Here is a 14,155-nt window from a genome sequence, read left to right as displayed (position 1 = left end):
ATGAAAAAAAATGAGGTTTTCTATGATAAAAGTGTGGATTAAATCTGCACTCTGAATTGAAAGTGTTTCTATCATTGGGGTCACCTGCCTGTTGGCCTCTCTGTGCTGGGGGAATGGGTGAGTGGGACAGCTGGAGCGCTGCCATGCCCCAGCCCGCACGGCCCCGACCTGTGTGGCCCCCAGCCCAGGCTGTCTTGCCCCTGGAGTCTCCTGGAGTCTCTGTGCACTCTGACTTTGGAGAGGGATACACGGGGATCCCTGGGGCTGGGACTGGACCATGCTCTTGGGGAGCTCGCTTGACCTCCTGTGCCGGCTCTGCAGGGCCACATGGAGGAGACAAGCTGTGCTTTCCCGTCAGGCCCCCTGTCCTGGTCCCTGAGGCTCGGTGGAGGCAGCCTCCACTCGGCAGGGAAACAGGGCCCAGCTGGGTGCAGCACTTTCTGGACTGGGTACAGTGGGTGGGTACAGCGTTTGCTGGGTCTCAGCCTGGGGCTCCTCAGGCCACCTGCGCCTGCTCCTGGGCTCTGTGACCCGGGCTGTGCACCCATGGTGTGTGTGCTTGGGCCCCTGCTGTCACTGGGTACCCACAGCCCCTCCACGCAGCTGCGACTGCAGCACTGTCTGGTTCAGCAGCTCGTCACCGCTGTTTTGATAAGTTTCACGTGTGCCCGATGAAGTCCAGAAAGTTGACAAATGAACTGTCCTCTGGAGTGGAGTCTGGAGGCCCGCACGGGGAGCCCTCAGCCCTGTCCCTCCTGGGCACCTGCTCCCCAGCCATTGGGAGATGTCACAGCCAGTGCGAGGTGGCAGGGCCCAGCCAGTGAAAGGCCACTGCACTACCCTCTCCGTGTTCACTCCAATGGACTTGCTTTCTACAACCCCAGCCCCCTTTTCCTGTATAAAGAGGCTCCTCTGCCCTGTTTTCCTGATTTGCCTGTGGTCTCAGTTTTCCTGCAGGTTCTTTTTCACGGGCTACAGCTCTGCTATTCTCCAGTGAACACGTTTTTGTCGGTAAAACTGAGTTTTATTTTTGAGGTTAAAATGCCGCTGAACCGCCCCGGCGGTGCAGACGACTGGGAGGTGGGGCTCTGCAGGGCCCGGAGCTGCCACGGGGCTGGTGGAGAGGTGGTCTCGTGGCTCCCAGCCCGGCGGAATCAGAATCCGCGGCAGGACCTTCCTCAGGGTGGGGCAGACCTAGGGCACGTCGGTATCACCCCGCGACCCCGTCGCTCCTGCCGGCTCCCGTTCTGGACCCTGACGGGGGCGAGGAGGGCGGGCTGGGCCCCAGGAGCCGGGAGAAGCCAGGATCCCGCGGGAGAATGCCCGGCTGCAGGGAAGGGTCCCGGGCCCGTCCTGAAGGGTCAGCAAAGGAGCGGGACCGCCCAAGCCCCTCCTCGGCTCCAGCCGTTTCCTGTCCTGTTACTGCCGCCTCCCCGGGTCTCTGTGCCGAGGGCGGCCCGGGCAGCGCTCACACCCGCGGCAGGCAGGGCCCTGCGTCCACCTGCCGGGCGTCCGCAGCCCGGGGCCGCCGCGGGGACCACTTAGCATCGTGAACAGCTGCCGCACTTGGAAATGCCGTAGACGAGAGGAGTCTCCCGCCAACTGACTCCTGGGAAACACCTAGAAGGGCTCAACGGAGAAACCCTCCCGGGCCCGCGGGCAAAGAGCTAGCGCGGGGAGGGCGACTGCGCAGGCGCGGCCCCGCCTACCGGCGTGCTCGCGGGACGGCGGCCGGGCCGACTGCGCCGGCGCGGGGCACGCTGGATACGCAAAGGGCTCTGTGACCGCGTGACCCTGCGACCCGCGTCCCCGAGCAGTCATGGCGGCGGTCAGGACCCTGGTGGCGTCCAGGCTACGTGCGGCCTCCGCGTTCGCGCCACTTCACGCGTCCACCCCACGCGCGGCCCTCCACGGTTCGGCGCCGCGCCCGGGGGCCAGGGTCGCTCTGGTGAGCGGACGCCGGAGGGCGGGGCTGGGGGCGGGGCTACCGCCGAGGCCGGCCCCTTAAGTCCCCGCCGCACCCTTCCACCCCCCAGGCCCGGCGCCTAACCCCCCTCCGCACCCCTCCATTCCCCGGTAGTGTCCCCAAGCCCCCGCCGCACTCCTCCACCCCCAGGCCGGGCCCCCTGCTCTCCCCCCCGGCCAGCCCCCTAACCCCCCCCCTCCCCCCCCCCCCCGCCGGACCCCTCCACCCCCCAGGCCGGCCCCTAACCCCTCTGCTGCTGCTCCCCCTGCTCCCCCAGATAAGGCCCCCTAGCCTCCTCTCTGGATTGGGCCACCAGGCTCCTCCCTTAACCCCCAACCCTCGCCTCTGTCCCTCCAGGGTCAGTTCCATTCTCTTCTCTGGGCCTGCCCTTCTTCTCACACACACACACACACACACACACACGCCCCCCCGCCCCCCGCCCCCAGGCCAGCGGCTTCCAGGTGGACTCCCCCCGACCCTCGCTCCCCCACAGGTGCTGTCTGGATGTGGAGTCTACGATGGGACTGAGCTCCACGAGGCCTCAGCGTAAGCCCTCAGGGACGGTTGCCTTTTCCTGAACCATTTGGGGACCCTTCGTCTAGACAGGCAGAAGCCAGTGAGCTGAGAAGTGAAGGGCAGGGAGCCCCTCGAGTCCGTGGCCTTGTGCCCCAGAGATAAGCAGGGAGCACTTCTGGTGTCCTGTTAGCGCCTGCTGCTTCCCTCCGGGGCGGGGGCGGGCGTGGGCGTCCTGGTTCTGGCTCTCTGGGTGAGCCCCCGCCTCGGCCCGTGTCTTTGATGGGACCCGTCAGCGGTTGCTCGTCCTTCTCTTACCCGAGTGAAAAGGCTTCTGTGCGCCAGAGCGCTAGGCCTTGTGGGCCTGGAGCAGGTTGGAGGAGAGTTAGCACGTGGCTGGGGGACATGTCCTTCCCGGGTGCGGGGCCACAGGGAGCCCAGAGGACCCCGAGGACCCCCAGCCTGCGCCTGCCCTCCCATCCAGCGTGGGCACCGGCCCGCAGTGGACTTCGGCGTGTGCAGAGCTGGTGGGCAGTGGAGAGCCAGGAGAGCTTCCAGAAGGGGGCTCGGGGCCGGGGCACGAGAACACGGGAGCACGGGGTAGTGGGTGGACACGGAGTCGAGTGCGGAGAGCCCTGCAGGTTACAAGGAGCCGAGCCCGAGTGACGGGGCGGTGCTGGCCCTACCCGCTCACGCCGCCTCTGAAGCGGGACAGTGAGAGCCCCGGGCCTGGAACAGATCAGCCCTCGGGGAGACCTGGATGTCTCCCCTGGCCCTTTGGCTGTGACGGGAAGGGTGGGGCAGAGCAGGACTCGAGCCTCCTGTCCTGACGGAAGCCCGACCCAGCCCTCCCGTCCTGTGTCGATCGTCTGTGGGAGGAAGAGCCCCCAAAGCATCCTGGGAACCGAGAATTCCAGGCTGGGACCGGCCTGGTGCCCGCCCCTGCACCCCGGTATGTAGAGGGAGCTGGGGGACCAGCTGGGCTCTCCAGGCTGGTTCGGTGGCAGCGAATCTGAACTGTGGACGTGGGGGTCCTTGGTCAGCCGGCCGTAGCCTGCGGGAAGGCCCCGTGATGGTAGCTGCCGTAAGGGGTGTGCACGGGGCCCTCTGTGGGGCGCTGCCCGTGCGCGGAGTGACAGGCAGCGCCGGGTGGGAATCGGTCTCCTTTCTCCCATGCAGGGTGTTGGTCCACCTGAGCCGCGGCGGGGCCGAGGTCCAGATCTTCGCTCCTGACATCCCTCAGATGCACGTGGTCGACCACACCAAGGGGCAGCCTTCCGAGAGTGAGACCAGGTGTGGGCCCCTCCCCGAGTCCTGAGCGTGGACCGGGACCTGCTGGAAGCTGCCCGAGACCCCGCGGGCTTGTTGCGTTGTCCCGGCCGCGAATCTGGCTGCGTCCGGGCTGTCCCGCGACGGTGTCGTGGTGGCGCTCGTTACCTTCTGCCGCCTGCCGGAAGTCCTCCTGCTGGCTTTCATGACCCCTGCCCTGCGATCAGCGTGGACTCCTGTCTCCCGCCCTGTGTGGGCCCCGGTCTCGGAGCATTTCTTTCCCCGAGGCCCGTGCAGTCTTGGCACACGCTGAGGTCCCTTTGGCCCTCCCGTCTTGCTCCGGCTGCAGGGTCCAGCCAAGGCAGTGCGGTCTCTGCTGGGGCAGGCCCTGGCTTGCTGCCCTCTGCCTCTGGGGTACCCGGACCTTCCCACGCCTGCTTTTGTCAGGCCCAGGACTAAGCGGGCCAGAGGCTGCGCGGGGCAAGGCTGTCTTTCTAGCCGCTGACCTCAGCGCGCGCGCGTTTGCTCGTGGGCCGGCCTCCCGCAAGCCCGGCTCTGCCCTCCACACCCTGACGCTGACTTCGGGCCTCTCTGTTCTCTCCCAGGAACGTCCTGACGGAGTCTGCGAGGATCGCCCGCGGCAAGATCACCGACCTGGCCCGGCTCAGCGTGGCCAATCACGACGCCGCCATCTTCCCCGGAGGCTTCGGGGCCGCTAAGAACCTGTGAGTGCTGGAGCGCCGCGAGGGACGGGGCGTGGGGTCCCAGAGGCTGCTCGGAGCTGCTCTGTCGGGGGCCCCGGTGTAACGTCAGCACGACGCAGGTTTTTCTCTCACTTCTTGCTGGGTGTTCCCGGTACCGGCCGCCGTGGGGTGGGCGGCGTGGGCTTCCTCTGATCCAGCGACGCACTGGCCGGGCTGGTCCCATCAGGACCTGCGTCCCTGCACGTGTTCCTCACGGATGCCACCGCCTCGCGGGCCTGGTGGCAGGGAAGCCGCTGTTCCCATGGGCTGTGTGGAGGCTGGTCTGACGGGAGGAAGGGAGCCCTTCCTCATTTTGTTCTCTGGTCGTTGCCATGGTAGCCGGAGAACAAGCTGTCACCACGTCGGCGTGACGTCCCTTGGGTTTCAGGTCCCGTTTCTGTTCCCGTTTCTCTACCTGTCTGTGTGTGCCTCACGGAAGTGCTCTGTGCTGGCCGCGCCGTCCCGGCTTGTCCCTTCCGAGGCAGCCCCACTGCAGCTGGCGTGGGAGGACAGGAAGCAGCTGCGTCACCTGCTTTGGGGTCAGACGGGGACCCTAGTGGGGGTAACAGCCTGGACTCGGCAGGTTTCAGTGGAAACCCAGCAGACTGGGCTCCACGGGGAGCATCTCCCTGGATCGTAGACTAGCCGGCTGCTGTGGCCCACGGCCAGGCGCCCCTGACAGCATGGCTGGCTGTGAGCTCGGGCAGCCAGCCCCCCACTCCGCCTCCCTGCTCCCCCCTGCTCCCAGACCAGGCGGGTGTGGGGTGCTGCTGGCGCCCTCCTGCACAGCCTCGGCCCGCGAGCACTCGCTGGGTTTCCTTGCTGTGCCATCGGGTCTCCTCTCGAAGGTCTCCGCCCACCGTGCCTCCTGCAGCAGGCTCCTCTTCTCCCCCTCCTCTTCCTGCTGCCCCCTGTGGGGTCTCCCCTCCTGCCCCGGCGCCTTTCTCTGACGTCCGCCAGGAATTCTGTTTGTATCTGGACCGCAGACCTCCCCCCTTCTTGATCTGCGTGGCCAGCTGCCTGCCCCACGCTCGCACCACAGTGTCCTGTCCACATTCTGTCACCTGGACCGTCCCCTGTCAGCCCTGCCTCCCTCTGGACTCCTTGTGTGCAGGGTATGGGGTGGGGCAGGGGTCGAGCCTGGGACCCTAGTGAGCACTGCCCCCTGCACCCTGTTTGGTTGGTTGGTGGGCGCTGTCCCCCTGCAGCAGTGTCCTGGCTCGCTGTGTCCCGGTGCCCTGCACCCAGAAGTGAGGGACACAGGCAGTTAGGGACCTGAGGTGTTCTGACGCTGCATGGCTCCCGTCGGCCTGCAGACACCCGAACAGGTCTGTCCAGGTCCCGAGCCTCTGTTCCGCCTGTGGAGCCGGTTCCCATACTGCTTCCTCCTCTGGGAGCCCTGCCTCTCCTCCTGTCCGCTCCGTCCTCCAAATGCCAGCCTCTCGGGTGAGCTGCCCTCGTCCCCACCGCCTGCACGCGCACCTGGCAGAAGCTGGAGGGGAGTGGCCTCCGTTGGCTTCACTCTGCCAGGCCCTGGGGCTTTTCCTGGGGAAGGTGAGCCTGAACTCTGACCATTGCCCGCCTCTCCCCCGCCCAGCCCGGGTGAGGGCACTTTCGGGCTGTGCTGGGGTTGTGCCCGTGGCACAGCTGATGACCACACGCGGTTGACCTAGAAGCACAGGAGGGAGGTGAGCAGGTTGTTGGCAGGTCTTTGCCCTGCGTTCCAGGGAGCCGTGGCCTTGGGTCAGCGCCCCCGTCTGTGAACTCACCCCCCGGGCAAGCTGGGGCTTCAGGTTTCCTGCCTCATTCATCCTGGCCGTTCGAGAGGAAACGTCAGCTTGGTGGGGTTGGCGCCCTTCGCCGCGGCTGCCGGTTGGGCCGTGTGATGCAGCGAGGGGCGGCAGGCGAGCTCGCTGGGGTCCGAAGTTCTTGCTGTGGGGAGCCTCGGGCCCGTCCCTGCCCTGGTTGCACGTTCACGTGTACGTTCCAGAGGTCCCCGTGTGGTTGTGTGACGTCTGACCGGGCGCCGGGCTGGCGCTGTCGGGCGAGCGTCCAGCACTTGGTTTCAGCTCAGGCTGTGGTCCCAGGGTTGTGAGCGGGAGCTCCGCGCACGGGGTCTGGCGGACGTTCCTTCTCTCTGCGTTCCCTCTGCGCACACACACCTTCTCGCTTTCTGAGATGACGTCTTTTTTAAAAAAAGCAAAGTGTGACCAGTTGGAGGCCTGTTAAGCTTCTTGTTGTTTTTGTGTGTCACAAACGGTGGCTTGTCGGTGGCCCGTTAAGCACCTCGTGGCTGCACGCACAGACCCGTCGGGCAGACGCCCCAACACGGATGGACACGCGTGGTTTCCAGGCCTCACGTCTGGGCTGCTACTAGCTTCTGGGGGACACAGTTGATGCGTAATAAAGCGTGACGCGGGACAGCTCGGCCGGTCAGGCCGCAGGCTGGCGGAGCCCCATGGCGCCCACACGTTCCTGGGCTGGAGGTGCGCACACGCGCGTGCCAGGGAGCCAGAGTGGGGCTCCTGGAGAGTGTATGTGCTTTGGGGCTCACCAGTTGCCTCCCAGAGAGGTGCCGGCGTGCAGCCAGTGGGCGGGGAGGCCGTCCAGACCCCCGAGCCGCGCTTGGCATGGAGAGAGGCGCGGTGTCCTGTCCTCTAACCCGTGCGTCTTCCTCATGTGTGGACGGCAGGTCACGGCTTTGAGGCCCACAGCATGTCCTGCTCCTCCTTGGCTTACGGAGCCGACCTCTGAGGATGCAGTGGGTGTGGCCCGCAGCCCAGGCACCTGCCGGCTGTGGTTCTCCCGGGGACCAGCCTCCCCACCTCACCTCTCGGCCGCCCCCTCCCTCGCTGGGCTGGAAGAAGTAGAAAAAGTAACGTACGTGATTACCTGAAAACCCACCTCACGCACGTGACCTGCTTGTCTTGGGATCTGGGGAGTTAGCGCGGCCGCGCGGCCGTTTCCCAGGTAGGGTCGGGGCCCCGGGCAGGCTGACCCCCGGCCGTGAGAGCTGAGCTGCCTCTTCTCGTGGTAGGAGCACGTTTGCCGCTGACGGGAAAGACTGCAAGGTCCACGGGGACGTGGAGCGGGTCCTGAAGGAGTTCCACGCGGCCGGCAAGCCTATTGGGTAGGTCGGGGCAGGGGGGAGGGCAGGGCTGCACGGTCCTCGAGGCCGTTTTCACTTGGAGCTCACGCGTCATCACGGGCGCCTTTTGGCTGGGAAAATGCTGTGGTCACGGTCACTCATTCTGCTGACCTCACGGGAAGGAGGGCTTCTAGAAGACTCCCCGTCAGTCCTTCCCCGACCCCCGGCTTTGCCAGCACCTCCTCCCCTCGCCAGGTGTCTGCTGTCTCCAGGCGGCCTGGGGCTCCTTGGCCCAGCGCCCTCCCCTGCCCTGGGGCGGCATTCTAGATGCACCCAGACTCCCGCAGGCCACCGCGCCCCCGACCGGAGCTCGCCAGGCGGGCTGCACCGGCCCTGGCTTGTCGGCACAAGCGTGCCGGGGCGTGGGGGTGGCGCAGGTCCGCTGGTGCGAGAAGCGTCCCCGGAGCTCCGCCGGATGCGCTGAACGCGGGTGTGGACGAGGGAGTGCGGCAGCCTCTGCGGCTGCGTGAGAGGGGTCGCGTGACGACAGTCCCCACGCGGGTCACTCGCCAGAAGTCCTGCCGGTCACGGTGCGGGAGCCATCCTCACGGAAGGCTCTGGCCTCGGGTCCGTAGGCTGGCAGCCCATGGGCTTAGAAGACACCGAGCTGGGCCACCCGGGAGCGGGGGACGGCACTGGCCCCTGCCTCTCCCCTCCTGGGACGCGAGCCCCAGAGTAGCTCCCACTCATGTGGTGAGCACCAGGGACGACCCTGTATCACGAGCGCAGGCGGGAGCGAGGGGCCCGATGGCTGTGCCGCCTTGCTTGGGTGTCCCCTGAGCGGTACCAGCGAGAGCCTCGGCTCCGGCGTCCGCAGCCTGAGAGCAGGGTGGGCGGCTGTGCCAGCAGCACCACTCGAGGGCTGATGGCCACACTGCTGGCTTGTGTGTCCCGTGCCCTGGCCGCCAGGCTTGGGATGTGGGCGCTTCAGGATGCCAGTTCTGATGGCTTCCTGCCTCCTTGGTGGCTGAGGGAGATTTTCTCCCACGCATTTCTGGCGGGTGTTTTAGGCGTGATGTTTGAGGAGGAACGAGAGTGTGTTGACGTCACTCTCACGGCGCGCCGGAGCAGCCTGGGGACGAGCCGTGCAGGCCTACACGGGAGCCGCAGACAGGCCGTGCTGACCATGAGCTGGGCAGGGGCCGCCAGCGGCGTGCATGGGCCCTGAGGGAGGGCAGGGGCAGCCTGACTTGCAGCCACGTGGTGGTGCCACACGTGTCCCCCGCGTGCATGGCCGTGGGTAGGCCTGGGTCTGGCGCTTCCGGTCAGCGGGACCTCTTGGTGGGAGCAGAGCCTCCGAGGAGCCCTGCGGGAGCACCCAGAGTGAACCGCGGGCCTCCGACACCCTGGGATTGGCCCACTGGGGGTGTAGCGGGGCTCGGGGCTCTCGTGGTGGGGGCCCTTGGCTGCCGTGGTGCCGGGCACACTCACTGGCCCGCTGAGACCGCTTCTCACACCCTCTGCGGAGAGGGCGTCTCTGGGACATCCGTGCCCTGGGGTCCGCTGCTGCTGTGTGAAAAGCCACCCAAAACTCAGGTTGAAGTCCACTGTTGCCTTCTGAGAGCCCTTCTCTGCGGCCACCACGGCGGGCGGCCAGTGCCCGCGGGCCCTCTGCTGCGGGGGCTGCAGTGCATGGGGCAGTGAGCGGAGGCTCATGTCGCTGCGACACTCCTCGCTCCGTGGCTCAGTGGTCGCTGCTGGGGTCATCCTCACGGTCAGTCCCACCCCGGCCCTGGCATGCGCACGTGTAGCCCTGAGCTCACCCTGTCCTGTCTTCCAGCCTGTGCTGCATCGCTCCCGTCCTCGCGGCCAAAGTGCTCCGTGGTGTTGAGGTCACCGTGGGCCACGAGCAGGAGGAAGGCGGCAGGTGGCCCTACGCAGGGACCGCGGCAGCCATCAAAGCGCTGGGCGCCAAGCACTGCGTGAAGGGAGTGACCATATCCTTTCCGGCAGCTGGGGTGGCAGCAGCGTGTGGTGTGGGGACCTGTCCTCTGACCTCAGGGACGGACCCAGGCAGGCAGCATCTTAAATGAGGGTCTGTGCTGCTGGGGCGTCTGGGAGCATGTGCACGACGGGTGTCACACCTACTGCCCAGGCCTGGAGCCCCACAAGACTACCTGGTCAGGCGAGTGCGTGGCCTCAGGCTCCGTGGGGTCAGGTTTCTGGGCGGGGGGTGGGGGCAGCAGGCGCCCCAGGGTGGGGGGGGCTGCAGTGGAAGACGGACAGGGGAGCTGCCTGGCTCAGCTGGAAGCTCCCTGGGCGCCATGGACAGGGAGCCATCCCACGTGGCCTCGTGGGCCGCTGGTCCTCCTGTGGGTGCCTGGGTGCTGTGTGCACAGAGCCTCGGGCCACAGGCTGACCGCGTTCTGGGTCCACAGCTGGACCCAGACTCTCCACGTGGGCCAGGGTTGAGGAGCAGAGCTGCACAGTGTCCCCTGGGGCTCTGGAGACAGCACCGTGTCCCTCTGGGTGTCCGTCTCAAAGCTGCCTTTCTCTCCTCGTGGACGGTGTCCCGAGTGGCGCTCCGTCTCCCCCCTGTGCAGAGGGGGGCAGAGCCTGCAGCCGTCCGGGTGGGCTGGCCACGTGGCCTTGGGGTTGGGCGCAGGAGGGCGCATGTTGTTAGCATGGGACAGGGCCAGACCTGTGTCTGCCAGTGTCTGGGTGACCAGGACAGGAACGTGGCTCGTGCAGAGGGAGGTCCCGGGTTGGCCTCTTGCTGTGGGTGAGCTCTGCTCTAGGTGCACTTCCGCCCGCTGCAGGTTGGTGTGGGGCGGCCGCGGGGACCGGGCTGGACACGTCGCACCTGCGATCCCCTAGTCCTTGCCAGGTGATGCGTTTCCATAACTTCTGTGCACGAAGCTCACGTGGACCAGAAGAACAAGGTGGTCACGACCCCGGCCTTCATGTGCGAGACGGAGCTCCACCACATCCACGACGGCATCGGGGCCATGGTGAAGAAGGTGCTGGAACTCTGTCGGAAGTGATCGTGCCGCCGGCCCTGCGTCTTCCACCAGGTGGAGCTGGCGGCCCACGTGCCCCTGCCCCTGGCTGCGGGCGGGAATCCACTTCCCGTAGGCACCTCTGCCCGAGGAGGAGGCCTCCGTGGGCTCAGGCCGGACCCGAGAGGGAAGCGGGGCTGCTGGTTCAGGAAGAGGACGGGGAGAGACGTCACTGTGCTGTGTTACGTGTGGCCTTAGGATGCTTGGCATTCGGGAGGGAAGAATTGTTTTGCGTTTATGAATCTAGTAGTTAGGAAATTGAATTATCACGCTCGCTGGTAATTGAAAGTTGTGTAACCCGGAGTAAACGCGCACTAAAGCGGAAAGGGGTTGCGTTGAGGCCGGGAGAATAAACTCCTCTCCCAGACGGACACTCCGCCGGCTCATGTGACGGACGCCTTCTGAAGCTGGCGTGGGCGGCGGAAGCGAGGTTCCTTGCTTTCCAGGAAGGAAGGGAAGTTGCGGACGCGTGGCCCGTGTGGTCAGCCGGCGGGGCGGGGACTGTCGGGTCGGTCCCAGCCCGCGGGCAGCCGCCGGTATGAGGCGGTAGAGAGGGCGCAGGGAGGCATCCAGCACAACACCAGCTGGTAGCCCGCGTCGCGTGTGCGCTTCTGTCGGGGGAGGGACAGCCGGGGCGCAGCCTGAGGTGGTGTGGGCTTCCCCCGCTGTAGCACATTCCCCTCCCAGTCCCTGTCCTGTGACCCCCAGGAGGGTGGGGGCAGCTGCGGGGGTGCACTTCCGGGCCGTTCAGTTGGGGCCTGGCACCCAGGCTCCCCTCCCCCAACTGCCATAAGAGGTAAGTGATGATGAGCCTCGTGGTTCCTGGGGCCCGGGCATGGAGCCGTGATGCCTGATGCCGTGCAGCCCCTTGCCCCGGCAAACCGCGTGTCTGCCAGCCGGCCTCGGCACGTCTGACCTTCACGGGAACTCTGTTCTCTGGGGGCCTGCCTGTGTCCCCCCGCGGCAGGAGCCCCCGTGGCCCACCTGCAGACACCAGGATTGCCCTGGCCCCGGGTAGCCTCCCAGGGCCCGTCAGAGGTCAGGTCACCACGGAACACTGTCTCCTTCCTAAGAAACATGTCAAAACCCTTTTTACGTGTGCACACGTGTGCGTAGGGAGGAGTGCCTGGCCCCAAGGCGTGCAGCTCAGAGAGGTCCTGGCCGACACCGCGGTGGGACCGCAGGGCAGAGGCCCTCCCCGCCCCCACTAGGGCCAAGCACACTGGGGTCTGGGCACAGGGACCCTTCACGTGTGGCTTTCCTTCATGGACGTGCTCCCCTGTGGGCCCCTCCGCAGCTTTCCCATGTCGCGTGAGCACTGCCTTTGCAAGCGCTCTGGTGGGTGTGGGCGTGTTCACGGGCGTGTGGGGTGCTGTGTCCGGTTGGGGCCGCCGGGCGGTAGGGGGTTTGGAGCCTGGCCTCAGTGGACGAGGTTTTCTTTGGTGTCTCCTTGATGTCTGCTATCGCCAGTCCCTTTTCTGTCAGCCGTTTCTGGCCCTTGGCGGTCTGCTGTGGCAGAGCACGTGGCCGGCGTCCGGCTGACGATCGGAGTTCGTGTGCATTGTGCTGGCGTGTCCCCAGCAGGCGCGCGTGCCTTCTCCCGTTGGCCTTTTCTTCAAGGGCCTCGGTGAGCAGAGTGTCCCGGCTGCCGTGCGCCCATGGCCCTTCCTGGTGTGCGGCGATCCGTGGAGGCTGACGCCGCTCCCGGGCCAGGAAGGCCTTCCCCGCGTCCTGGGTCGTCTGCCCGCCACGTGCTCGTCAGTAAATGGTGAGGAGGAGCCTGTCTGCGCCGCACTTGGACGTCTTCTGGACACGCGGGGACATGCCTCCGCAGCAGAGAGGCGTTTGGCGGGTCCCACACACGGCAGCCACTACCCGCCCCCTCAGGGGTCTCCGCACAGGGTGTGGGTGATGTCGGGCACTTTGGGACCCAGAGCCACACTCAGGAAACGCGGGCTGACGGGGTCCCCTCTTCTCGCTGTGCTTCTCTGGAAGGGCAGGTGCGCAGGGAGGGAAGGGGGACACGAGGACGAGGCCCCGCGGGAGCGCTGTGTCGGTAGCGTTCACGTGGTTCTCCGCGTGCGGGCATCGTCCTCCGTCCTGTGGCTTCTTGGAAGGATGAGGCGTCTGATCGCCGGTTTGGAAGGGCACGCGTCCGTCTTGCTTTCCTCTCATGGTCCCCCCGTGGTGACAAGGTGTGGGGACACTAGTGTGTGTGGCTTCCGTGCACCAGAGGCCCCAGCGCCCGCTCACTCAGCTGTCACCGCAGCCCTGCGGGGCGGGAGGTCAGGCAGACAGACTGGTGCTTGGGCCTGTGCTCAGGGAGGAGACCCGACGTGCTGGGAGGACCCAGAGAGAGCCGGCCGGGGTTTGACAACACCGGGTGCCTCCTGAATGCCGGGCGCTGTCCCACAGCTTGGGGGGGGGGGAAGGGGAGGCCCAGGTGGACGGGATGAGGCTGTGTGTGAAGAATGTTCCGGATGGAGGCCCAGCAGGAACGGCCAGAGAGTGGGTTCAGGGGCGCCCCAGGTGTTGGGGGGCAGAGGGCACGGGCGATGGGCCTGGTGTCCGTGACCAGACCGTGGCTGGTGGTCCCGGAAACGCCTTGACACAGAGACCAGGCCGAGGAGCGTGTTCGTGGGTGTGTCTCCTCGCCTCGCCCTCTGCGCCTCGCCTTGCCGTCGGCCTGGCCTGCTGACGTGTACGTGGTTTTGGTTTCTCAGGTGCCATCTCCATGGGCCAGGGCCCCAGGAGAGCAGACTCCAGGAACCCCAAGGGCGGTGGGCTTGGCATGAACGTGCTGGTGGGTGCTAAAGTCCTGAGGCTGCCAGTAATGGGTCCGTGCAGAGCCCCATCTGGGCGTCTGCCCTTAGCCCAGCTCCAGGGCCCCTCCTAGCCCATCCCCACCGCTGGGAGCAACTGCCTCTCCATTTCTTTTCTCTACAGGGCTTCCCTTGGTGGCACTCTGCGCGCGTTTATACTGACTTCAGTTTTCGGAGCACTTTTAGGTTCACAGTAAAATTCACAGGAGAAAACAGAGATTTCCCATACAGCCGCTGTCCCCACGCAGGCACAGCCTCCCCCACTGTCCGCATCCCGCACCCGAGTCCTGCGTCTGTTCCCGTGAATGAGCCCACACGGACACGTCGTCATCCCCCAGAGTCCATCGTTCACGGGAGGGTCCCTCTCGGGGCAGGCGTTCTGTGCGTTGGGACGGCTGCGTAGGGACGGGCATCCCCCGCTGCGGGGTCTTACAGAGTCCTCTGCCCTCCCCGTCTGCCGTGCTCCGCCCATTTGTCCCTCCTCCTCCCACCACTGCAATGAGACCTGTCACCAGCCCCACCGCTGTGCCTTCGCCAGAGAGTCCTGTCGCTGGGGTCACACGGGCCGCAGCCTTCTCAGACCGGCTCCTGTCACTCAGTGACACACTCACGGCCCCCCGCGTCCCCTCATGGCGGGATGGCTCATGTCCTCTTCGCGCTGAACACCCTCTCCCAGCTGGAGGGACAGTTCCCGT

The 14,155-nt window shown here is 66.4% G+C and overlaps 1 protein-coding gene across 1 annotated transcript; it reads left to right on the top strand.

Moving 5' to 3' along the window:
- The first annotated feature begins 1,788 nt into the window (after positions 1-1,788).
- On the top strand, positions 1,789-10,721 carry GATD3A (glutamine amidotransferase like class 1 domain containing 3A). Its single transcript, XM_032865238.1, has 7 exons — positions 1,789-1,948; positions 2,460-2,512; positions 3,659-3,772; positions 4,354-4,473; positions 7,529-7,621; positions 9,420-9,576; positions 10,495-10,721. Exons 1-7 carry the CDS (start codon positions 1,820-1,822, stop codon positions 10,621-10,623), a joined length of 795 nt encoding a protein of 264 aa, XP_032721129.1. The 5' UTR covers positions 1,789-1,819; the 3' UTR covers positions 10,624-10,721.
- Positions 10,722-14,155: the final 3,434 nt, after the last annotated feature.

The sequence above is a fragment of the Lontra canadensis genome, unplaced genomic scaffold, assembly GCF_010015895.1.
Source record: "Lontra canadensis isolate GAN:19392208 unplaced genomic scaffold, GSC_riverotter_1.0 scaffold29, whole genome shotgun sequence".
In the NCBI taxonomy this organism is placed as follows: Eukaryota; Metazoa; Chordata; class Mammalia; order Carnivora; family Mustelidae; genus Lontra; species Lontra canadensis.
Note: the sequence above shows the minus strand (reverse complement) of the source record. Positions and strands in the feature narration are given on the sequence as shown.